Source organism: Eleutherodactylus coqui, chromosome 3 (assembly GCF_035609145.1).
Source record: "Eleutherodactylus coqui strain aEleCoq1 chromosome 3, aEleCoq1.hap1, whole genome shotgun sequence".
Lineage (NCBI taxonomy): Eukaryota > Metazoa > Chordata > Amphibia > Anura > Eleutherodactylidae > Eleutherodactylus > Eleutherodactylus coqui.
Window position 1 is genome coordinate 50,890,006 of NC_089839.1, and position 27,190 is coordinate 50,917,195.

Consider the following 27,190-nt stretch of genomic DNA (forward strand, 5'->3'; position numbering starts at 1 on the left):
CAAGCGCCGAATTCCCGGGAGATGGATATCGCGCGCATGCGCGAGACTTCAGCGCGACTGCATGTGATGCGTCGTCACGAGCGCGCTCACATGAGAAGAAGAGAGACAGAGCCGTGAGTGCACGGGCTAGACAGAGCTCTAGCGCTTGCGCACTCGCAGGCTAATGTATCAGCCAATAGCAATGTATCCTTGACTTTGTTGTCAGGTAGAATACATTTCTATTAGCCAATAGGAAAATAAAGTTTCTCCTGCTCTACTGGTAGTTTGTAATCGCCGTCTATGCTTCAGTCCCGTGTAAAAAAACTCTTGGCCTTGTAAAAAAAAAAAAAAAATAAAAGGTAATGTCAGTCCCTAAGCTATTATATATATATATATATATATATATATATATATATATATATATATATATATATATATATATATATATATATACACACACACATACATATATATATATATATATATATATATATACATACACACACACACACACACACACACAATACATTGCATATGGAAAGTCAGAGGGGAAAAAAGAAACACATGTATTTTTTGTTTTTGCCATGTGAAGTGACTACTGTGAGATAGCAAACAAGATCTGATAGCTCTTGGAAAACCTTGAGTGTTCAGAGAGAGAGAGAGACTGAAGCACTAGCAGGCTTCTGCACACTGTGCTTGGTGTAGTAGGCAAAGCTATATTCACTGCCATGAATTGGGCGGAAGTAGCTCTGTGAGGGCGGAAGTGGTCAGCACAGCAAGGGGTGCTGGGAGATGACCTCCTAGCAGGAGGGGCTGAAGATGTAAACAGAGCATGGAGGTGAAAAATGGAGCCTAGGTAAGTACTACTTCTGAAAAAAACATTTTGTATGTGTTGTTGACAGCAGCCTGTGCTGGCAGGGCAGATTTATTGGAGAAAAAAAAAATACAGATTGTAATGACAGAACCCCTTTAACCCTTTCAAATCCACTGTGACATCTAAAGACATTCTGATTTGAGGGCTGTACAGCTCCGATGTCAGAAGACAGGCAGGGTATTCTTACTGTAGATTACTGGCCACTCTGTTGTCCAGGGCCTCTCCAGCATGTCTCATACCACAGTACTGGCTCTAGCCAGCAGATGGCGCCATTTAAATAATGGCAGAAAGAGAAAACCCCCTAGGAAACCCTGAATCTAAAATTGGATTGCAAAGGGTTAAAGCAACATTTCATATGCAACTCACACCCTATGTTATACCCAGTGTAGGGTTTGAGAGGGGTGCAGACAAAGACTTCTGCTGTCTCTTCGGCCTAGACATAACACCGTATCAGCTTCGCCTGGACGATTCCTTTATTTCTGCAGCAGGTTTTCTTCTGCCCAAATCTCATTTCAGAAAGATTTTGTTTTTCTGGCTAATCAAACTCTGAACGTCTGAAATGTAGTCTAGAAATCTACACCGTGTTCCACCCTCTGGGCAAAAACTATGACTTTCAACAGAAAATCCTGTTCAGAAATGTGGAAGAACACGCTGATAAATCATTTGCACTTGGTCTGACTGGAGGCCATGATCCCGACCCAAATGAAAACAGCTGTTTTGACAGTCGGCAGCGATTCGTAAATGTGGCATTTATTCTGAACGCCGGAAAACTGGCCTCGTCTGTCACATGGCTTTAAAGAAAAAAGAGGTAAAACAGCGGCATTGAATAAAAGTAAAAATCTTCTCAATTTTCTTGTTTACTTGTTAAACAAGCTATCCATAGGGATAGGGAATAACTTGCTGATCAGTAGGGGTCTCACCACTGGGAGCCCCACCAATCTGGAGCATAGGACTCCCGTGTCTTGCTCTGCTGCCACTCCTCCCCCCGTAGTGACATCACTTAATGAAGTGCTAGCTGAGCATGCATAGTCAGGCTGCCAGAAATAGCCGAGCGACTGCTCTGCAGGCCCACTGCAGGTGAAAGGAGCAGCAGTGTGCTTGTGTGACCAGCGCTCCATTCAATCTTCATCACTTGCACCCTACTCACTTATTGTTGGTTCTCAGATTAGGGAACATTCATACAGTTTCTGAATATGATGTGGGGTTCAATCTTAAATGATGAAAATGGCATTTAGACAGAACCCTGAACAGAACTGTAGGCTTTAGGCTACCTGTCGACAGGCGATTATCCACCGGCGGATCAGGCTGTGAAGTTTTCCATAGTGTTGCTATGGAAAACGCAGCACCGGCGTCCACGAGCGGAGAATCATAGCGATTCTCCGCTCACAGGATTTTAATTGCGGGATGCCGCGATTCTCCACGGTGAGCCTATCTACCAGATAGGCTCACCTCGAAGACCTGATAGCGCTCCACCTCCTCCTCAGCGGAATATCGCTAGTGATATTCCGCCTCAGCCATGGACAGGGGCCTTAATGTGTACAAAGGAAGGTATTTTGGTAGGTCGATTAGTTTCTGGTAGTTTAGGAACATAGCAAAGTGTAGTAGACTGCGCTATTCTAGCCTCCTAAACTACCAGAAACATTGTGAAACAGACTAAAGTGGTCTTCATTTCACACATTAAAGCCTGCAGTTGCATCTCAATACAGTTTTCTGCACTTGAGACGAAACCCCTAAAACAGAAACATTGTATGATTGCCCACTTAGAGGAAAAAAAAAACAAAAAAAACACATGGTCATATCGCGGCCATCTGTATTGAATTGCATAAACTAATGCGATCCTATGGCAGCGTGCACGGGCGGAAATTCTGCGGGAAATCCTGCTGCGAAATTCCTGCCTGTGTGCATTCACCCTGTTACAAAAACCCCACTATTCTGGGGATACAATTGCAGGGACCCCAAGATCACAAGAACGGAAACCCATGACCCCTTCCCTCCACACTGGCCAAGCATGTACACACACTGCTGCTCCATTCAACTTTATGGGGCTAAGATAATACTTTTATTTTTTTGATAATTACCTTTATTTCTGCTACTTTTGACTTCTTTTGCCAGTCCCATACTGTTAGCATATGTTCATTGGAGTCATCGATCACAGCTAAATGAACCCCAGAGTCCTGAAATACAGCAAAGCCATAGAAGATTTAAAGAGACCAAACCTTCCTATGTCATACAATAATCCCCATTACACAGTATCTCCGAGTTGTGTATTGTAGGATTGGTAAAGCCATGAATATAGGGGAAGATCTATTACTCAAGTTCTCTTCTCCAGGCACAGAACAAGTAAACCAAGGCTTCGCTCTCTCTAGCTTTGCGGTTTCCATCTTCCTGCTCTGTTATGGCAGCGGGATAATGGAATCCACTGGCTGAATGGCCATATGTTACGATGGAACCAAATGGACCCAATGGACTATTCTGGGGTCCTTTTAGGTTCCATCAGGCATTTGAGCAGAAATCAGCCATGGAGACTGCAAACAGAGCCCCAAATATGGATGTGAATGAAGGCCAAGTCATATATATGCAGGAGGCCACACTGTCTCATGATACGAACGTCCTGAACACGCCAATCATGTCCAATTGTAAGAATGATTTTCTGTCATCTAATTTAAACTTTTTAGGTTTTGTAAAGCCAAATAAAATATTACCGCTTTTGAGAAATCCAGGCATCCGACGCCACGCTCGAAGGTCCCAAGGCCAATGACTTGCAACGTGGATAGGCTAACAGAGTCCCAGACTCTCACATGAGGTTGTAGAGGCTGCACAACATACAAAGCAAGAGGTTATATATCTGAGAAGTACTTTTATAAAACCTATACATAGGTGTATAGCAACAAGTGCAGCAGTGCTGATTTGTAAATGGAAAAGCTCTCCGTTTTCAGACGTTTTACACACGCTTCTTGTCGTGGATCTCATATGAATGTGCGGTGAAGAGTCGGCTCAATGCACCGAGTGCCAGCTCTGCAGGCAAACAGCGAGGGAACGGGGAGGCAGGAGAGTATAAAAGTTCCATCCCTGGACTTGGCACATCACTTCCTATGAGCCCCATAACCTTAATGTACGGGATTCATAAGACATAACAGGTTTCCTTCATCATAGATTTTTCTTGCAGACATGTGACCACGCTATTTGCTGTACATATTTGAAACATAATTGTGTATATATTAAAGGCCATCAATCCAGTAACAAATAGTTCAGTCCTCAACGGGTTTTCAAGTCAATTTGAAATCTCCCAAAACCAGTCAAGAAAACGGAGCAGAGATAAATATTCTCCATTGATGGAAAAGTAATAGAATATCTTAGATCAGTATTCATCTTTAGCTACAAGACTGTTTGATAATCAGCTATAACATCAGATCCTGTCGATGCTGGAATAAGACAACTTTCCTAAAATCTGGGCAAGGAAAAAAAAAAAAGTGCACTCAGATCCCAGAACCAGAGAACTATAGATGGGAAGTTGGAAATTTCCCTTCAGGAAAATCTACCCAAGAGCATTTTGATGAATGATAAATTGTAAAAAATTATTAACATGTAAAAGGGCCATGGACACCAGAGGCGTAACTTGAAGCTTCTGGGCCCCCATACAAAAAGTGTAACAGGGCCCCAAATTATAATGCTTAACTCATAGTACTAGGCTCCCTATATGGAGAAGAGAGGCCTTATGGGCCCCCTAAGGCTCCTGGGCCCGGGTGCAACCGCATCCCCTGCATCCTCTATAGTTACTCCCCTGATGGACACCATTGTTTGCTAACTGATTAATTTCTACCATGTCTTTGCTATGCTTACAGTATATTCTAACATACTAAGCAGGAGGGCTAAGATTCTCCTAAAATCCATCAGGCAGAGTGATGGACCGTTCTTCAGCACTGAATGTAATGACAGGAGAGGGGGTTGGAGGAGATGAGAAACTGCCAGGCAGGAGGAGAAAATGACAGTTCATGTTACAGCTCAGGAAGGAGGAGATGAACAATTACTTTATCGCCAGGGAAGAAAAAAAGTTCAGCATCGGCAGTTACATCAAACTCAGCTGTGTGCGAGATCTTTAAGATGCAAAAGCAGTCTCTAGGGGCACATGACAAGAACATTGTTCTTCCTCTTTACAGGTCAATGGTCAGACTACATATGAAATATCATGGACAATTTTGGGCACTGGTACTCAAGGAGGACATATCAGAGCTTTAGTGGAATGGGTGGACTACAATAGCCAGAGTTTATGAAAATTGAGGTTAGTTTAGGTTAAGAAAAAAAAAAAAAAAAAAAAAGGCTGAGGGGCGACCTAATTTTGTACAACTATCAGGGGACTATACAGAGATCTCTCCCATCATCAAAATACTAATGGACCAACTATCCGTGAGTGACTGTGTGAGTTACATATGCACAGGGAGTGACTACCTATGATGAGGTTATCGTCATGTGATCAGTCACAGACCCTCTGAACTTCGCTTCTGATCACCTGATTGATATCACGGGTCCCTTATCCCTGTACACTGATGTGGGATTTCATGTGATGAGTCACCGAGGCTCTGAGCTCCGCCCCTGATCACATGACTGTGAAGTCACCACAGGTCCTTAATCTCTGTGCACTGAATGAGGGATTTCATGTGATCAGTTACCGGGACTCCACACAGCTCCTGTCCGGCTTTTCTGGTTTAGCACCTATGTTGATGTCAGTCATGTGATCAGGGGTGGAGCTCAGAGCCCTGGTGACTCATCACAAGACGATGACATCACAGGTCCTGTAAGAACATGGCAGCAGTCCGCCTCTGCTGGTTTAGGATCTGTGACCAACTCCAACCCCTTTCACTATATTATATTAGTAAGTTGCACCACCAGAAACACTGGTACTATAATTTCCTAATAATTACTAGTCTATTTATACCCAGAACTGTGACAAGGGGGCGCCCTCTACGTCTAGAGGAAAGAATTATTCTACACCAATATAGAAGGGGTTTCTTTACTGTAAGAGCAGTGAGACTATGGAACTCTCTGCCTGAGGACGTAGTAATGGTGAATTCGATAAGAGAACAAGAGGGGCCTGGACGCCTTTAAGTGTAACAATATTACGGTATACGTTATAATCATTAATAACTTCAGAAGCGTCGGTGATCCAGGGATTATTCTGATTGCCAGATTGGAGTCTAGAAGGCATTTTTACCCTTACGTGAGGAAACTTGGCTTCTACCTCATTGTTTTTTGGCTTCCTCTGGATCAACATTTGGAGTGGGAGGAAATAGGCTGAAATAGATTGACATGTATCTATTTGGGCCTGACATACAATGTTACAGTATACAGAGCGGAACAGATTCACAGTGTGGAGAGCTTCCTATTAATCTGCTCAGTACACTGTATGAACTTTTTAATGAAAATTTAACAAAAATTGCCAAAAAGGTGTCTACAGAGTGAAAATAAAAATATATACACATTGTACACTCCCCTATCCCTCACGCGTTGCTCTATCACTGGCTGATCCAGTCCTCTTGTTACGTCTCTTTACTTTGTCTGCAATGGTGATATGGTTGTCTACCCATGTGATTGTTGCAGCCAATAGAAGGCCCAGTCACAGTATGTCAGTGATTCAGAAATAGGTCAGGGCTTCTACATTAGAAGCCCATGTGACCAGTTTATGAGGCCTCATTGGCCCACAAGACCCAGTGATGTTACAGGTCAAATGCTGTGGCACTGAAGCGCCTGAATTGTACTCTAGCGCCATGGTGAGTACTTTGCTAAAATATATAGAGGGGTTGGGGGGGGGGGCTGACTTTAATATATAGGGGGAAAAGTCAAGCAACCCCTTTAATACAAATCAAATATGAAAAGCAAAAACACAAGATTTGAAGCCACATTAAACAAAGTGAGATCACAGCAATGTAGTCCTTACCCTTCCATCCTTGTCCACTCCTGCAATCTGTCCTGTGGCGATTCTGATTTTGTCAGGATGGAGGGCGATACTGCACCAGGCATTGTAAGAAGAGAACAGAAATCATCAGGATGGGCAGAAATGACTTTAGAACAGTTGCAGGATTTAAGTTATTGTGAACTTTCACTGTATTACAGATCAGCACTTGTAGATTATGGCTTCAGCTATCGCTTTACAGATTCCGCAGGGATATTCTCCCCACATGGGTCTCTGCCTTAACCACTGCAGGAGTCATCCCAGTTATGGCATTAACGACACAGGATTTGAATTGTATTTTTTCCTTTAAGTCTGCAAGCATCCATGTGGCTTTTTTAAAGGGGTTCTCTCAAAATCATTCAAATCACCTACCCACAAGATAAGTGATGAGTATTTGATTCCTGGGGGTCTCCACAGGGTTTATAGGCATGGTGCACACAGAGTCCCCCTAATGGAGCAGCAGTGTGCATGAGCGGTCATCACTCAATAGATATAAATGGAGCAATGGTCGCCCACAGCGCTCCATTCATCTGGCAGATTCTGGGTGGAACATTCTCATGACTGCAGGGGGTCTCTGCAGTGGAACCTCCAGAAATTATCACCAATTCTGTGAATAGGGTAATGGATTTCTATGGGAAAACCCTTTTAAAAGGGGTCATCATCTCATCACCAATAATACCCCTTTAATTTGAGCGGCACCAGCTCCTGAAGCCTCCAGCAAACCGCTGTGAATTCCTGCGGAATTTCCGCCCTTGGAAGCTGCCATAGGATTGCGTTAGCAAATGCAATCCTAGGCAGATGGCTGTGGTTTGTCCTTGCGAAATCTCGCGCGGCAAACAAACCGCGGCATGTCCTATTTCTGTGCGGGGCACTGGCCACCGGCTCCAGTCTGTGCATGCACCGGCTGCCCGGCAGCCGGCACATGAAAGATCCGGAGCTGCGGGGCGCGGATGAGTACGCGCTGCTCCCTGCAGGATGTCTTTAGAATGTCTTTAGACGTCAGTGGATTGGAAAGGGTTAATGAGACTATACACCAGAACAGAATATGAACTGTGCAAAATTCCCCCTCCGCAAAAAAAACAGATCTCTTACCATTTTACACAATCCGTGTGCCCCAGATAATGCCGTTGAGTTCTTTCTTCATAGTTGAACAGTACTACAACAGACGCTATGAAATATACAATTTCCCCAGTAGGGAGGAGGTAAACATTAGCGCGACAGTCTCTACCACGATAACCATATCTTCATTACACTCTGTTAAGGGGAAGACACACGTAATGGGGATAAAAGAAAATAAAAACCACATTCCCCTCTTATACAAATGCTATGATCCCAGTTGACACACCCAGACACCTCCAGTAAACAGCTTAAAGTGGTACAGCCAGTTATTAAAGGGATTTTCTGAAATAAAGGTTTTCTGTCATGTGAAAAATATAAACCAGCCCAGACTCGCTGCAGCAGCCCGTGTACAGGACCTCAGAGGCTGCTGCAGCCAATAACAGAGCTCAGCGATCAACCATTGCTGTCACTTCCTGCAGCAACCTGTTAACAGTACACCGGTGAGGAGACCTGAAGCCACTGGTTGAGGGCTTGTGGGAAGAGGCAAGCAAACAGATTTTTTTTTTCACGTTTTACAGAAAACCCTTATCTCGGAAAAACCCTTTAAGTAAACAGTTACTTTTTCACATGGGTGTTGGATAACTGTGCTCCTCAAATATTGTACATCTAAAAAGAATTAAAGACACCCATGACCTGTGGTTACTCAGGTTCCCCCTTACTTATATAGTTTTTATTGAAGCGAATGTACATAAAATTGGCTGTCACACATCCTGGAACCCAATCGGCTTTCTTCAGGGTAGATGTTTTCATGCAATTATAGTCTATGCTCTAAAAGCACCTTTGAGGGCAGCCAAGAGGAGCTGACTGCCAAGCAACCATGGATGGGCCTCTGGGCATAGACCTCCACCAATACTTGCCAACATGTCCCTTTCAAGGTTACATTCAAATCTTGCAGTTAAATGTGACAAAGCCCCAAAAATGCAGATTACAATGTTATACTTGCTGGAAAACCTTAAAGGGGCGAGAACAGGCGCCCAAGATAAGACTTTTCAGTGCAAAAGAACTAGCGAGACAAAGTTGGTAGAATACTTTTTCCACAGTTGTGACGGATTCTGTAGGATCAGACCCCAAATATCAGAATGACGGCATAAAAGGATACACCCACTCCAGTTTTAATTTCTCTGGTGGCAGCTCTGTTCTAATGTCTTCATAGTTCTCAACATCCGAAGGAATGAACATTGTGATTGGTCGGCCTCGCATAAACATCTTAATGTATTCTCCTTCTAGAAAAACAAAACAAGAATAGGCAGCATGGCGTTAGTCAATGAAGAACAAGCATCGTGCTCCGTCGCCATAAAGGTTGAACTTTCGGAGATGTCGTCGGCCGTCGTACAAGCCTGATCAACATCTGAGAGTGTGGTCAACATGTACAAGGTTACAATGACTCCCTCCCAGCAATGCTTAGTCTACAGGAGGTAGATTCTGTGACCAGCTGAAAAAGAATATTAGGTCTGGGTGGTTGTAAATAGGGAAAAAGGCTAGAAGGCTGCTCTTATAATGGGGGAAGCATCAAGAACATTAGGAGGTTAGAAATCTCTTAAGACGCTGCATTCCAAAAGAAGCTTCACGATGGAAACAAAAAAATAAATAAATAAAAAATCTGCAAAATCATGAGTTTAATGAGACGTCCCTCTTCACAGTACCTGCCATCGTTTCACAGCTTCAAAAGTCTAACTGGGTAGGAGCTAGAATGAGCTAATAGCTGATCAAAAGTACAGCAATGCGTCATCTACGTACTTACATTTTTTGCTTCTAGGTCATTCAGGACAAAATAACCCAAGGAGGAACAAACACCCAACCAGCTCAGATTTTTACCAAACTTTGCATATTTGTTTGATACTACAGTGTATAGCAGTGCAAAACCGAAAAACATGGAGCGAGGGAGCTTTTAAGGGCGAACAACTAAATGGCTACTAACAACAACAATGTATATAAAAAATTTTATTTTTCAGACCCATCAGGTCATGGGTCAAGAACTACATCAGCAGGGGTAGGGGTTTGAGGGGGGCAATTTTTCAAAGGTCACCAAGAACTGTAATGTTTGATCATTCATATCTTGGAAACTATTGAGCATTGGAAGATGAGCAAGACTTACATTTTCCCTAACACTAACTTCAATGCAAGTTATAGTAAAATTAATGAAAAATTTCCAATTTTTTTTTTTTTTTTTTTTTGGGGGGGGGGGGGGGGGGGTGGACTGAGCCACTTCAGAGACAAAACTGGAAATATATATAAATATATATAACGTACACCGAAGATTCTTACCACTAAATTTCAGGAAGGTTTTCTTTGTGAGTTTTGAGGGAAAGAAAAAAAAATTCTTGACAATTACCAACTCTATACGGAACCATTTTAGCGGTATCCAATCTGACTAAATACGCCTGAATATGCTTCATATCATGAATTGGGTGAGAAATCTGCTTTTGGACATACAATTTGTTCAGCTGACCAAACCATCTGTGAATCCCCATGACAACTGGCCATTTGAAATATGGTTATGGCAAAAATAGATCAGACCGTGCTTGAAAATCGCAACGCTAGAGATCAATGGAGACAGACCACGATTAGTGCCACATTTGAAACACCACGCCAATTGCTGTAAAAGCTGGCTATGTGAAAGCAGCCTCAAACTATAAGACACACCCGAGTCTAGGGCGGACCTAGGCCTTAGACAACAGAAAATAGGGGAAAAATATTTTTCTACTGATGTCACTACTCTAGTCCAGACTAATGTCAGTTTTTTAGGGTGTGTAGGGTGGTTTCTTAGAAAGGGAATATTATAATAGCATTATAATCTGCATTGATGAGAAGGGATGCAAGGGTATAACTGTACACTTGTCAGAATGAGGCCCATGTTATTCTCCAGTACAGATCTGTCCACATACGATTTTCTCGTTGAATGGTAGTCCTGTATTTTTAGCCAGATGATCCAATAAATGCCTGTTTAAACTTGAATAGTGCTAGAGGAGCACATACTGGTCTAGATCTTCCTGCACACTTGTATGTTCACTTCTGCCATCTCTGCGCACTGAGAGTTCACTGTGAAACTGGACACCTGCATTCCTGTCATTGTAGCAGTGATGTCCTCGGTCAACTTACTCCCTATTCACTTGATGATCATCGCTAGGTGCTTAACCCCCTCCTCAGTAATGCTTCAGCTCCAATAACTACACATTATTACGCAGCACGGCTTTCTCCAATGACTTAAATTGCTCCGCTTACAAGTTCCGCGGCATCTCACTGCAGCATATTGCCTGTGAGCTGGGGATGGAGCAGGAGTCAGCAGACTGAGCGAGGCAAGGAGGAAGAAGAAGAATGATGGAGAAAGGCTTATGCAGTACCTGCAGTAGGTAGGATCAGTCACTCAAGGGTTAAAGTGAAAGTTCAGCTGGCTGCTGGGGGTCTCGGAGGTAGCAGCCCTGGTATCACTGCTCTGTGGGGGTCTAGAAGGCTAGGCCGCACACAGAACAGACAGGGAAGGGGGAGACCGTTCAGACTATAAAGGTGCAGGGACACTTTAGCCAGATTGATGCATCTTATGGTCAGAAAGACGGGATATACATATTACAAACTTCAAATATTTCCCACAGCACCTTATTTATCCATCACCTGCCAGTATCAGCAATTTATTGGTCAGTAAGAAGCTAAGAATTTTTTCTCTCTCTCAAAAACGACAAAGAACTTTTTCTTGAAATTTCGTGTTAAACTTTTATGTGTCATATATACACATTTCCCACTTCCTCTCCAGTGGCTCAGTTTTAAAAAAAAATATTTGTTTAATTTTACTTTAACTTGCATTGAAATTACAGAGTTAGGAAAGTTAAGTTCGAAATCAACATATTACGCAGAGAGTAATAGCGTAAATGGTAGCATATGCGGATGTAAATAGTGCAAAAAAGTCCTTTATTGCCCCATCACATGAAGTGACGTTTTGGCCGTGATGGCCTTCCTCAAGCCATCACGGCCGAAACGTCCCTTTTCATGTGATGGGGCAATAAAGGACTTTTTTGCACTATTTACATCCGCATATGCTGCCATTTACTCTATTACTGGATTGCGATTTTGGAGCCCTACTGGCTTGGTCTCCTATTTTGGCGCTGCATCTCTCTAGCCTGACCCACAACTGGGGCGACCTCTGTGCTGCAGGTAACAACCTTACTTTTCATATTACGAAGAGAATGACACTTCAGTCATTCCTACACACAATAGTTTGAGATATGAATTACCAAAAATTATGGATCTGTGTTCCTTAAAAAAAAATAAAAAATTGACCCTTGCAGATTTCCTGACCCCATTGGTCTGAAAATTGAGATTTTCATCTAGATTTTAGTAATAATCAAATATGCAACACTGTTTTTTTTAATTAGAAAAAAAAAAAATTGAAAAAACAACCAAACCCCCCCCCCCCCCCCAAAAAAAACAAAAAAACAGCAATCTGGTGTTATACTTTGGGCGATTTGTACAGGAATGACCGGTCTGCAAATGAACAGAAATGCTACAAATCATCAATGAGTCTCACATGGTGTTGTGGCTGATTTGTTCTATTTGCCTGAGATTCTTCTCAGGCAGTCTGATCTTGTAAAGCTCCGCCAATATTATATTCAAACAGCATTAGCTGGCCAACTCCGGAAGGGGTTATTCAGTTGTCAACTACTGATGGCTTATTCACAGCATAGGCACTGGTGGGGCCCTGCCACCTGGAATCCCCACAGATCAGCCATCCTTAAGGCTGATGCACTGAACTGATTTCTGCAGGAAGTAGACAGCTCCGTTCCGACTATAGTGGCTAGACTCTGTATTACAGGCAAAGTTCCTGTTGAAGTGAAAGAGACCAGTACAAGCCTAACAACTGCAGTGAGAACGAAGCAGCGTGCTTCCTGCAGAAATCAGTTTGGTGCACGAGTGGCACTGCCCAGTGAACAGCTGATCAGTGAGGATTCCAGGCGGCAGACACCCGCTGATGTGCTACTGATGATCTGTCTATTGGTTATAATGGGAAATTATAATGCGTCACTTTCCCGTATTATGGCCAGGGAATGCTTCAGCCGCCGGCCATTCAGATCCCTTTTATATGTAAAATGTATTGTCGCACAATGGCCACTGAAATAAATAGCTGACCATTTAAAATTATTAGCTTCTAATACAAAGACAGTAGGGATGAAAACCCCTTTAAAATATTTTCTAAAAATGTGAAAATCTTAAAATTTTGAGCTAAAGTGAAGTTAAACATCATCATCTGGTATGAATATAACAATAAGCCGTGAATGCTATTTAATGGTTTGCACTGGCACGAACGGCCTTCTGTTTAACTAATCACAGGGTAAAAACATTATCGAATATAATACTAACACACATGAGAGAACATTCCTATTAGCGTCTCCTTATACGAGGTTAGAAATTATAAAGGTTTTATGGCTTATAGGTTTTGGTAGAGCGCTGTGCGCCTTGAGATGTAATCAGAATGTTGCAAATATTTCTGGTATTAGAATATATATTAGTGAGGTGTGTAATATATTATAACACGGCCTATTTGAGTCACAGCTCGTGAAAGCCGTATGTACCACTGGAAGATACTAAGAAGCACTTATACGTACCGTGAAAAAGGCCCATTTAGAAAACTTATTGCTCAAAATTCGCTCAAAAGCCATCTTTTGAGCGATGATCGTTGTGTCTAAATTTGCCCATCTTTCAGGTTTCTGCTGAAGGACAGTTTTCAGTTCTGCTTGAAAATAATCGTTTGGCAGAACAGCTAATAAGCAGGACCGTACGCCGTTTTCTGCCCGAGGAGGGCTAATAACATTGCATCAGCTGTTCTGCCAGCGGGGCTGATAGCTGATAAGCCTGACGGCATGCTGCGTCTGCTGTCCATGGTGCCGAATTCTCCATGGGGAGCTAGTGATTACATTGTTTTCTCTTAGCAGCCCATGGCCAAACAATGGAGCCAGTTACAGGACTCAGCCCTCCTGCTGAGTTCTGCAACAGCTCCCAGAAGCTCATCTGTACACAAATGAAGCTAATAAAGTACTAATAGCAATTAGTGCCTATTAGTACTTTATGCAAAACGATAGCTAATCTTTCAAGAGATTGAAAGATCAGCGGTAGGTGTAAATGGGCCTTTAGTCATGTTACCCAATCTCATTTAGTAAAGCAAGTTCACACTAATTATTTTTGCGTTACTTATGCTGTTTTTGTTACACAGGGCGGAAACTGCAGCATCCAGACGTTACATAGACATAAATATATAAAATTCCCCATTTAGATTCTGCATTTGAAGCTATTAAGGATCATTTTCCTTTTTTTAGGTTATGTTCACATGCAGCCAATTTGCAGTGGAGTTTGTTGCAGATTTGCAGAAGATTTCATCCCTTCAATATAAATTCAATTGAAAGTGTGAAATCTGCTGCAGATCTACACCAAAATCCTCAGCAAAATCAGCTATGGGTGAACATATCCTAAGGATATGTTCACATGGGATATAGATTTGTTTTGAAATGTTTGGAGCACATTCGCAGTGCAAAAAACCCCAAAACATACCATTTTGAACTTTGTGCAGAATTCACCCTCTTTGGGAGGTGGATTACACACCAATCATTTTCTGCTCTAATGGACGGGCCGTGGATTTAAATTTCACATAGCACGTCCCTAAAATCTTATTCTGTTTGCTACTGCAAATGCCATGGATTATCCTTGGTGGTTCAGCACAGAAAATTTACGGCAAATCTAACCCATGTGGACATACTTTACGGGCGCGTTCACGCGGTCAAGATTTGGTGCGGATTTTATGCAGAGGACATTACATCAAAATCTACACTGAAATCTGCTGGGCATCCATGCCAAAATCTGCATCAATGATGTGGAGATAGGCAACGGATTTCGCCCTCTCAATTGAACAGTGCATATTCAAAGCATAAGATAGGCGGTGAAATGAGATGTGATTCCACACCAAAAACTCCTCCATGTGCGAATGCCCTCTTAGGCTGGGTTCACACGGGGCAGAATTGCTGTGGAATTTCCGTGCAGATTTTCTGCATGGAAATTCAGCCAGGAATTTCTATCACGGCGTAAGGGTGCCTACCCACTGGCGTTGCCAATTTCCATGCGTGAAAAAACGCAGCGATTTCGCATTTGCGAACTTGTGTTTTTCGCGGAGTTTTTCTGACCGTAATTTCGCAGCACATCACAGCTTGAAGTGTTGCATTTTTACAGCCCTCCATTGGCAATCATGGGTGCATTAAGAGAAAAATAAGGAGACATATGCGACTGACAGCTGCTATGTGTAAAAGCGCAACGAAACGGGAAAAAAACCCCAGATGGACAAGAACACATTCTATACTAATGGCTCTTCAGAAAAAACGCAAAACGCAATTTGGCATCGCAGGAAAAAAAAAACGCTAGTGGGTAGTCACCCTAAAGCAGCAAAATGGAGGAAATTTGCAAAAATCCCACCTGCATGCTGCGGAGAAGCGGTTGTGGCCAAGCTGCACTGAAACTAACATTCCGCGTGGAATTCAAAGCCTATGCATGTCAATTTTATTGCCATCTCTGCTGTGGCCATTTCTACCCTCTATGGGGATTGATGGCCGCAGTGGAATGCGCGAGTTTTGAAGCTGCATTTCTGCCGCAGAGACCAACACCAAGACACATGACCGGCTAAAGTCAACTGGTGATGAGCTGCAGTGGTTAAACAGCCCTGGTGCCTACGATGCCACCGCTGGCACCCTGCAAGTGGAAGTGAAGACCAGCAGGGAACAGGGCACAGGAATGGGAGTTGTGAAGGTGAGTATTGCTCCTTTACGCTGGTAACCACAGTATCCCCCATCCATCATGGGCGTTATTGCTATTCTTCCACATTAGTTTCAATGGAAAACACTGCAGGAATTGCGAATTTAAGGGAAGGCTGCTCCTTATAACCACCAGTTATTACATCTGGTGCCACCACGATGCATTACTAGGAACAGCTCTTTAACATGTTTTTAACACGCAGAATTATTATTTTTTATTTTTTTTAGGGGGGGGGGGGGGCATTGCTTTTTGACTGAAAAGATTTAAAAAATGCAAAGTGGATCTAGCAGGAATGAGGAGAAATTCTTCCTTAACATTTCCCATTTCTTTAGAAGCCACTTCTGGCTTTGGCCGAGAAAATACAAGTGCCACAAAAAACACTGGCATTTTTTGAGGGGCACTGGGGCAAATTTTTATAAATCCTATACGACAGACAGTGCAAAGTTGGACTGCATGGACTTGGAATACTCCAGACTAGTCACAGTAGCTCACGCTGGATGATAAATCTGCCACATTTTTAAAAGTCTGGTGTAAACTAAGAAGTTGTATAAAGTTAGACAGTTTTTGCACCATCATTTGGATGCAATTTTGGCAGAGTCCTATTTAGACAACTGGCACATTCATAATGGGAACTCTGCCCCCGTGTGAGAAACCTCACTAGAATGGCTTTCCAGCTAGTAAAAAGTTTCAACTCCAACTCGCTGCTCGGTCCAGTGTTGTCCCCCATGGCAGCCAATCGCTGCAAGTGATCTATCGTATGTAGTGATATCACCGCTGAGGCCAGAAACCGCCTGTGACCCAGGATGACCCAAACGGCTCAACGATAACAGACTAATATATACTTTATGCACATGCCAAATTTATTACAGCGTTGTGCTACATTTTCTATATTGACTGGAAAATAACTATATAACTACTCCCAGGTGTGTTTACAGCATAAAACTGACACCATCTGGAGCCATCGTATTAAACAGACTTTATACGGGGCTTTTTAAACAAAAGGGAAATTGTACTTTTACCGGGGAGAATGAAAGAAATGTTTGCGGTAATATAAAAATCAGCAAATGGCTTTGTTCTCCGGGACTTAAGTGATTTAACAAACAGACATACAGACAATGCAGAAACGAGCGAGACCGCTCTGATCCGGCTCAACAATGGACGCCGGGGCTAAACTGTAAAGTGAACATGTGCAAGTATGAAGCAAAGATGTAATACTAATCACTCGATTATAAGAAGCTTGTACCCATCTCACCATGGCAAACACATTTATAGGCGTTTTATGATACAGAGCCCCATATACTCTGCTTCTGTTAATGCAACAGAAAGAGTTAAAGGGGTTCTGTAAAAAAAAAAAATAAAAAAAAAAATTATACTTACCTTTTCTCCCCAGACAGTCTTCCTACCAGATCTTCTGTCTCCGTGGTCAACTCACTGCCAGCTGGCAGATTCTTCCACTTTGTGACTTTACGTACATTCACAGACAGTCTCCTTCCTGCCCGGCAACGTATGCTACGTCAGTAGTTCACAGCCTAACACAGTGCCGAGCTATTGCAGAGACTGCGCATGCGTGCTGTCTTTGCAATAGATCAGCATTCCTTCCTAGCCAGTGAACGCTACGTCACAGGGACCTGCAGGAGGAAGAATGCGAGAAATGCAGGCTTCATGACAAGCAGTCACTGCACATGGAGAAAACGGCAGATTCTGCCCCTCTCTGCAGCATATACAATCATCATCATCATGTAGGACATTATACAGAACTACTGAGAAGTGTAGATTTAAATCCATTAGCTGTGAATCACTAAACACTATTAGCTGTAGTAGTGTGCGAGACTCCCCGCTTCTCTTCCGCTTCTATGGGCAGCACAAGTCATCACTTTTCTCCCCTTCCTATATTTCATCTCAACTACTAAAGAAAGACTTCGTATAACCATCTGGGGACAGCAAATTAGAAAGTAGACCCCCTAATGGCCAGCACTTTACTGGGTTGTGCTGAAGAAAAATCCCTCTAAATAAAGGGATTTGCACTTTTGCTGGTTATCATAATGGCTGCAAAGTTAACACAAGTTCTCAAAGTGAAGTGATCATTGAACTAATTTTAAAATTCAGCCTGCCAGTAGCGGCCACTAGAGGGAGCTCACTGCATATAGATCATTAGGTTACATTAGAGCTCTATACAGCCATACACCGTTAGCACCCTCTTGTGGAAGAGAATACACAGTGGATTTGGAGCTCTCAACAAGAAATTAAGATACTATTTAGACAAAATAAAAATGGTTTTCAAAAAGGTCAACATTTGTTTGTAATCCATTTTCTTGGTATTTTTCTCCCAAGCCCTAAACTACATGGATTTTTAGATGTGTCGCCATCTAGAGCCAGCAACCCTTTTTTTAATCAAAGTAAACTACCCCCAGAGACCTCCGGTTTAACCCTTTAAGAGCATCTTATAAATGCTTTTATCTGAAGCACCACTGCCTGAGTATTTTAGATAATAGTCAGTAGGGGAGTAGAATCATTAAAGGGGTTGTCTCGCGAAATCAAGTAGGGTTATACACTTCTGTATGGCCACATTAATGCACTTTGTAATATACATCGTGCATTAAATATGAGCCATACAGAAGTTATTCACTTACCTGCTCCGTTGCTAGCGTCCCCGTCGCCATGGTTCCGTCTAATTTCGGTGTCTTCTTGCTTTTTTAGACGTGCTTGCGCAGATGGGTCTTCTCCCTTCGGCTCGGCAGCATCGGTGTTTTGGCTCCGCCCCCTTGTGCGCGTCATCGCGTAGCTCCGCCCCATGACGTGTGCCGGTTCCAGCCTCCTGATTGGCTAGAATCGGCACATGTGACGGGGGCGGAGCCAAAACGCCGATGCTGCTGAACAGTACCGCATAACCCATGCATCTCAGTGTGCAGACACAAAAGTTGCTACTAAAATACAGGTGACTGTACCCCCTTGACATGTTCCGATGCAGTGTCAGAGGGCGGGGCTGTAATTATGAGGGGGGGCTACAGCAACTTGCATTTTAGTGGCAACTAGCATCTGCTCATTGCAATACATAGGTATCCCTTTCACTTTGGTTATGCAGATACCCTTCGGGATCTTTAGTGCAGTGCATGCGCAGTCTGCTCATTTTTATACATATTATGTAGTTTTAGGTTACATAATAAAAGTTTTTTTTTTTTTGAGGGGTTAATAACAGGTTGATGTGCCTCTTGGGCTGTAGTCCTAGTGGTGATCATTGTATAGCCTGACCCTTGACTATTTGAACATTACTTTGAAACCTCCGACTCTAGACTCCCAGACTTGATAAAAAGGTGCTTTGATTAATAGAATATATATTTAAAGGACATTTATAAAAAAAAACAAAAAACTTTCCTTAAATTCCTATGAAAGGAAATTCTGCATCAAGTTATACCGTATTAATAGTATATGTTTTTAATATGTCAGAGTCAGTACATTTATATGGACCGACTCCACAGTCCTGCAGGTCAGTCCCAAAATTTAGGAGCTGCTCAAAATGACTTATTGGATTATATAGTAGATGGAGGGGTTGGGGGGGAATAAAGCACTAACGATCATCTTTTATGCAATTAGAGCCACCACTACCCTATGAAGACTATAGGACAACTGAACATTCATAGTAATGTAGAAGGCACGGATCTCTAGCAAGTCTATTAGTGCAGTCTGTAAGCAACTAAACACTGTCCATGGAACTTAAGCCTAACGAAAGACCGGCACCACCATATGCAGAGAAGCGAATGACTACAATGGCAGACATCGGTTCCTATGTTAACCCATCACCTGTATGAACCTTCACAATGGATACCATTGAACATGCATACAAGGGGCATGCACAGATTAGAGATTTCATGCTAAAGCAGAGTGTACAAGAAGATAAAGCAAATAGAAGCAGCAAATTATGGCAGACTATAAAGTTTATTTTCTGTCCGTGAAGCCAGCAGGAAGCCAAAAGCAGTAAGTGGGGAAGGGGTGGATTCTTAAAATTGTTTTTTTTTTTTTATACGCACACTAGGGGGTACTAATAAGCATCATCATTAAGATACTAAAGGGTACTTCTATCTGATGGGACAGAGAAGGGGGTCTAAAAGCTAAAGCCACGACCCCATAAACATCCATAACAAGTAGGTTTAAGGGTAAAGATGGTCCCACATGGGCAGCCACCTACCAACTAAAATGGAGACCGAGTGTATTCACAAGGGAAATGTTTCTAGCGCTGCTCAAAAATAGAAAAAAAAAACGCTGAATCGCCCACCATTTTCTATAAGAAAAAAAATAAAAATTGATCCCTTTTCATGCGAGTGACATGGTGTTCCTTTTAAAGCGGTTTTCCAGACAAACTATTGATGACCCATTTACCGACGCAGTTTCGCAAGCGGAAAAGGATGCAAGGATTTTTTTATTTTTTTTTTAGAATTCTCATAGCTTTTTGGTTTTCCGTCAACCTAGACTCAGGAGGGCTTGGTTGTTGCATGACCAGATGTAATGTTTAAGGGGCCAATTTGGGGGTACGTATAGCTTTTTTGAGTGGTTTTTAAAGAAATTTTTGGAAGCCAAAGTTACCAAAAAAAAAATCATCATTTTGGCTCTTTTTATAACACTTGCAGTGCAGTATAAAAAGGACGTTCAATTTACTGTATGGGTTGTTATGGATGCAGCGATAACATAAAAAACTATAAGAACTAAAGAATGAAAAAAAAACAACACATTTTTATTGTCCCTGTAGGGAACATGAACCTACAATCTCATGAGTGTTCAGATAATACACTGCAGTACTTCGGTATTGCAGTGTATTATCTATATGCGTTAAGCACTGCAGTCCATGGCAGATCCGGACATCACTGACTGGCATCCACTTGCAGTGGCAACCCATCTGCAGTCTGCGGTTATATAGCAAAGGGCTGATGACATCACAGAGGAAGCTCCCTATATTCCACTCGTACATGCTGCAATCAACATTGATCACAGTGTGTAAGGCGCGGATGATTGAGATAGTTCTCACCATGTTGCAGGGGGACCCTGATTGTCAGCCATCGCCAGCTCCTGCTGTGGATGGCGCAGACTCAGCTTCTGAGCCAACACCATCTATGCGACGTAAAATATACGTTCGTTTGCTACAATGTCTTCCTGCCCATGACGTATAAGTAACAGGTAGAAATCTCCATGCCAAAGATTAGAATTCTGATTTAGATGCAAAGAAATGCAAGAGGTTATAGTGGAAAAGACCAAGCTGAAGAGTCTCGAGCCGAGTCTTACCTTGGCTGTTTTTTTCTCTTGTCGACATTTTTGCTGGTTTTGAGACAGAAGTAAGACAACTTAATCTCTTAAGTCAACATGTCAGTCTGCTTAGCATGTAATCGTGCGGCTGCTTTAGAATTTATATAGAAAACGAACAGTTAAATCAAACACATCATGAGTAATGTATCTGCGTGTTACAATGTGTCTTATGGCAGAAAAGAAAACGGAAACAAGCGTGATACTGCTGTGTACGTTACATGAAGAATCTCAAGAAAATAACTAACCACAATGGCGTAAAAAGAAAAGAAAAAAACTGCACAGTCTGAGGTGGGTGTTTACCTGGGCTGATGACAATATCTTTAGGCCTGAAAACAAAAATAATCGGGCGTTACTTTAACGTTACAGATGGCAAAGCAGCTGGGTGCAGCCTGAAGAGCAAGGAGATTGTGAGGAACACCGGCGGCGGCAGGAAAGTCATGGTGAAATCAAGAGATACACACTGCTACATACATATATACCCCCATTCCATTAAAGTGGAATCTGATAGTCCATAATTACCTGATGTAAACAAGAATGTTTCTATTCACTGGCCGTATCCAGAGATATAATGAAAAGTTCTAAAGTTCTGTAACTTTCTGATATATACTTTGTTAAAGAGGGGTTTTCTCACTAACAATCTTTATATACTGTAGCAGGTTGGGCAATGGGGAGGGGGGGAGGGGGGGACCATACAATTATGGCCATCCAATCAAGGCTAGCTAAAAGGGGGCCTGAGCTGAGGACCCCTCTCTAGGACGTTCACGTGTTCCATCAAGGGAGGAGACAACCCTTTTAAGATTTAGTTTACATAAAACTGGAAAACCTTTATAGAAAATATGGTTAATTTACAATATTTATTAAAAAAAAAAAAAAAAAAAACACACCCAGAAGATTTTGCGAGTACAAATAGATACACACGACAGACAAACTACTAGAAATGCACTTTTAAGAAATGTACATAACTATGTAGGACAAAGGGAATAAATTGACTTCTGAGAACCCTTCTACAAAAGGCAGAAAAGCAGGCCATCGGCATGAAACCATGATCTCTTTTGACAAGGTGCTCGTTTTAATCACCATCAGCCCGGAACCCGGCCAACTTCATTAATACTTACTTTGGAGTTAATTTTGACGTGGAAGGCACCCTTATGACTCGGTTTCGACTTTCATCAGAATTTTCCCATGTGCTGTGCGATTTGTCTTTGGTGTTTAGTTTTACACTGGAAATAGGAAAAAAATAGGCATAATGAAAATAATGGAGGATATTAACTATAAAAGTCTGAGAAGGAGAGACGAGAAGACGGGACATTACGTTGGTTAATAAGGACCATGCTGGTTACAACAAATCCATGCAGAAGAGCTGTGTGGAAGCAAAGCTCAGAAATCTATAAGAGTGAAACCCAGTAAAAACCCTGGTGAAGACCCTTCTTCAGGAGTAGGTGGTGTTTTCAATAGGGGCAAAACACAAAGTAGAGCGGGATATATGAGCTGAGAGCATTGTAGGAGTGGACTGATAGAGCAAGTCCTCCGTTTATAAACAATGCCCACTTTTCAACTACATAGTTCAAGCGACCCTCGGGTCCTGGAGAAACAGAAGATGGCCACACCACTTCTGACTACCTGATGTACGGTGTGTGTTAGTAAGAATCATTAGTCTAACACTACATGCTGATGTAGTGATTGACCAGATGACCAGCATTGGCCATTCACATCAGCATGTAATGTCTTAAACTAATGAGGTATACTAAGAGTGTGTATCGGGTAGTCAGAGAAGCTGGTGTGGCCACCATCACTGTAAAAAGGGTTTTCTGGCCGAACACTTATTGATGACTGGGAATCCACCTCCTGGGATCCCCAGCTATCAGAGGATCACCCATCCCACTAAGTGCAGCAGGGCATGGGGGGGTGGGGGTCGGAGCAGGAAGCCAAACAGGCGGCTTTGTTCGCACTGAACACAATGGAAGCGAAGCCACCTATTCCACTTCCGGCTTCGCACTGGGGTTGGAGCTAGAAGTGTATTATGTGGCTCCGCTCCCACTGCTTTCAAGGTGAGGAAAGCCAACTATTCGGCTTCCTGCTTCAACCCAGATGACGATATCTGGCCCCGCTGCACTGACAGAAGACCAACTGATCTGTTAGGGTCCTGAGCGATGGATCCCCAGTGATCTTCTATTGATGACCTATCCTAAGGTTAGATCAATAGTACTCCCCCCCGCCCCCCCCCCAAAAAAAAAAAACCTTCAAAAGAGACTTCCAGAAAGAAGTTAGTACAACCTGTCCTAGGATGGGAGAATTCATGCATAGACTGGAGGTGAAAGGGAAAGGGGCAAGGGCTGAGGTATTCCATTACACTGCTCTTAATGTTAGACTATGCCCCACAGACATAAGGTTCCACCTGTATACGAGTTTTCCCATCCTAGGACAAGTCCCCGCAGGCTGCTCTGACAGCAGCCATTCTATGGCATTCCTTTAATTCTAGTCCATGTGGTCTAAAGGAAGCCCCCCTAGCGCCGCTGCCACTTTGTTGGGGGTTTGATCGATGCAGCCTCTGCCGATTAGAACAATCAGGGATTGATGTTATATCTTAGCAATAGGAGATCAAAAATTAAGGACAACTCCTTCAATGTAGTATTCCTACCTAAATTAAATCTGCATGGGGCAACTGCTAAAATAATTTACCATATGATTTCACTATCTAGGAAACTAGCAAAAGCATCATCTGGTTTGGAAGAAAAGCAGCATACAAGAATCCAGTGAAACCTCTTTGAGGAAACCAAAGGTTTCTTTGTCAAGTGATTTTTTTTAGGTGTCTAGTCCTGACAAAGCAGATGGCCAAGATACATAATACATGGCGCACATGAAAATCCATCATAGGATATCTGCTTTGGATAAGGGGCTGGTCTAAAGGGGCGGGACCTTTGGAGAGGGAACTGGATTATCTATAGTTTGCTAATGTACACTCAGAGGCAGAATTGCTCCCGCTGCAGGACTTCAGCCATTAATGCTGCTCTAGAGTTATCCCTACGGAAGAAAAATTACAAAAATTCTGAACTGAAAGAGCAGTAGACTGCAGCGAAGCCATTGGGAATTCCCCATCCCTGCACTAGTTGCCAGCCATTCCTGTTCACAGCACGCACAAGCACTACTAAAACATTAAAGTCTTGTCTAGTTGTAAAAACTACCGATGGCCCGATCTGCAGGACAGGCCCCCGATATAAGATCAGCATGGGTCTGCTGCTTGGGACATCTGATGGTCAGCGGTTCACCAGGCCAGTGTACTGAGCCAATTCCTGCAGCAAGTAAGCAGCTTTGCTCTCACTGCAGTGGCCAGGATTGGTAGTACAGGCAAGTTCCCAGTGAAGAAAATGAAAGCTTTGCCTGCAATACCAAATTTGGCCACTATACTGGGAAGAGAGCAGTCTGCTTCCTGCAGAAATTAGCTCATGCACTGACCAAGCAAACAGCTGATCAGAAAAGGTTTCAAGCAAGCAGACCCCTGCCAATATACTATTGGTGGCCTATCCAACAGATAGACCTTCAATAGTTTACAACTCCTTTAAGGAATTAAAAAAAAAAACCTGAAGAATAAGGCTCTGTTCACACTACTATTTTGTTTTAGGTTTCTGTTAGGGGTTTTGATGGGAAGTATAGTGTGGTCTATAGCGCTATTCTTATCAAACACCATAAGCTAGAAGGAAACCCAAACACAGCAGTACTGATACATCAGAATTCATTGGATCCGACCAGGAATTAGATTTTAGGAAAGCGTTTGTTGCACAATGGTAGACTTCTGCTGATGGTCTTCGGTGCTCTTCACGCTGCTTTTCGTTATTACAGAAGCCATTGTGCAACTGATTTTAACAGGTCCTAATGGATACAAATGACTTATGATGGATCCACCCGGCTTCTGATTAATTTTTTGCAGGCTATCATATCCTGGCCATTGGAGGGCAACTGAAACCTTATGGAAAGCACTCCAGCGGCCGTGTAAACAGAGCCTTACAGCTTGGATTTAGTTTCTGTGCATCATGAAGTCTAAATTAAGCACTGGGGAGGGTTCAGCATTAACGTACCTATGTAATATTAAATAAGAGAGAAGTAGTAGTTAATGGCAAAAATTACCAGCAAGCAACAGAAACCCTGCAGAACAATGAGAAATGAGCAAAATCAGGAAACTCGCGCATGCGGCTCCCGGTTGATTTTTCCCTTTAAACTATTAGAAGCGTAAAGCAGAGACTTCAAGCTGTGTCAAGCTGTTTGGCGTCTGCTTAGTTTTGCATTAGTTCGACAGATGTGTGAAATCACACAAGCAGAATAAGAGCCGACAGCCAAGCAAGTTTTAGAAGGGGAGATTTTCAAAATGTGAGAATGCAAAAATCTGAACGCATCACCGTGGCAAGAGTTGTAGTGATACAAGGACGGACGGACGAAAACCCGACCAAAACATAGGGCCTCTTAGAAGATCTAAACCACCTGATGTCTTCTGCTCAATGCTGGCCATACGATGGATTTAATGAGTATGGAAGCCATGAATGAGTGCGACAGCTTCCATTGACTATTCGGGCTTTGAGAGATCATTGAAACTCTCCAGGCAGTGCACCAAGGGTTGGTTGACAGGCAAATAGATTCCCATTCATTAGTGTTGATGGGAGGTCAATGACCCCGACTAGTGAAGGCCATAGTATGACATTGATAATTCTAATTCCTCTTACAATTTAGTTATTAGTCAAGGGTGAACAGTTGATCCCTCCAGTTGCCGCTTGGCCTACTGATTTTACAGCCAAAATCCATGGCCAAGGGAAATGCAGCATTACAATCCTGTGGATAGGGCATAACTTGTAATTTTGGTACAACTCCTTTAACTTTGGTTGCACCCGGCTTTCTAAAAAGTCCTCAAAAAAATATTTAAATCTTAGGAAAAAAAATGTAGGCTATTTGGAGTTAATAATAAGTGTTTTGATTAAGAAATTCATCAATTAAGCAACACTGATTTAAAGAGCATTTCTTGGAGGAGCTGGTATATCCACGCATTATCTAGGAAGCCCATTGACTTCAACAAGCAGCATGCAATGCATCATTTTTCCTGTGGTGGCGCTGCAGAGAAATTGAACCTTTTTGGCAGTGAGATCATGATCAAATTATTTGACAATGCAAATCTGCTAATATCTTGGCTTTTAACCATAAACGTCGTAAAAGTCTAGGTACTACGTGACTGTGCGGGCGTTTTATTACTCCCTTTGTGTTACTCAAATGTTTCTGATGTTGGATGATCATTCTTGACGAGCTCCAACATCACAATCTTACTTAAAAACACATGGTTGTAAGTGCACTTGAAAGTTATTATGACTATCTGAAGTGAGCATGCCGCCACCGCCAAGAGCCTGGTAACGAGCCTTATTATTATATGGAGCTATTCTAATTGGTTAACCCTCAGACAAACTTCAGCTGCGATTAAAAAAACAAAGTTTTAGGGAAGGGTTCAGAAGTTCTAGAAAGCTTTAAGAATGGAAGTGCTCCTTTACTAAAGGAAAGTCTATTAGTGAAAACTTGGCAGACAAAAACAGTAAAAGAAGGTGGGGGGGGGGGGGGGCCTCAAAAGGAACACAAAAAAAAAGTGCAAAAAAAAAAAATTGTCCAGTCCTTCAAAATGTTACTGCATGCAACATCCTTGTGCACAGTGACATGGTCGGAGTCTGCTGAAGGTTCCCAGGTTTGTATCACTTGCAGAATGGGACTGAGTTCAAGTTGATCTGTATTCTCTTGAATGGGGGAGAAGGAGTGAGCTGCAAAACCAGACAGCACATGAGCAAGAGTAGCGCCGATTTCAGAAGATAGCAGCGATGTTTTTCTAAATCGCATACAATATTAGCTTGGACACATTTAGGCTGCCACCTTGAAAAGAGACATCTGCTGATGGTGACTTTATTATAGCCATTCCCTGTATGGAAAGTAGACCGCGGAGCGCAGCATAAAATCTTGTGATACGTTTTCCGTAAATCAGCTTCAGTGAGAATCCACATTACATGGGAAAATCCAGCGATCTGAGAGGCTTCCAACGAAGCCTGGTCATCGGTGCTAGACTAGCCGGGGCCAAGATTTCACTGCCAACCTTCTGAGGTGTTCTCATTCAGTAGAAAGTATACCAAGAGTAGTGCAATCGAGGAAAAACATCCAGTGAAAAGGAATCCAATTGACGT

The 27,190-nt window shown here is 42.6% G+C and overlaps 1 protein-coding gene across 3 annotated transcripts in view; it reads right to left on the minus strand.

Annotated features, from left to right (window-relative positions):
• EML4 (EMAP like 4) overlaps positions 1 to 27,190 on the minus strand; it is a 157,429-nt gene that overhangs the window by 33,345 nt on the left and 96,894 nt on the right. For all 3 annotated transcript variants that reach the window (XM_066595575.1, XM_066595577.1, XM_066595576.1), the window contains exons 5-12: positions 22,109 to 22,213; positions 21,294 to 21,319; positions 20,973 to 21,005; positions 9,019 to 9,142; positions 7,893 to 8,042; positions 6,786 to 6,855; positions 3,556 to 3,666; positions 2,932 to 3,027 (exon numbers count right to left, since the gene is read on the minus strand). In XM_066595575.1, the coding sequence (XP_066451672.1) occupies positions 2,932 to 3,027; positions 3,556 to 3,666; positions 6,786 to 6,855; positions 7,893 to 8,042; positions 9,019 to 9,142; positions 20,973 to 21,005; positions 21,294 to 21,319; positions 22,109 to 22,213 (715 nt within the window). The remainder of the gene's footprint in view (positions 1 to 2,931; positions 3,028 to 3,555; positions 3,667 to 6,785; positions 6,856 to 7,892; positions 8,043 to 9,018; positions 9,143 to 20,972; positions 21,006 to 21,293; positions 21,320 to 22,108; positions 22,214 to 27,190) is intronic.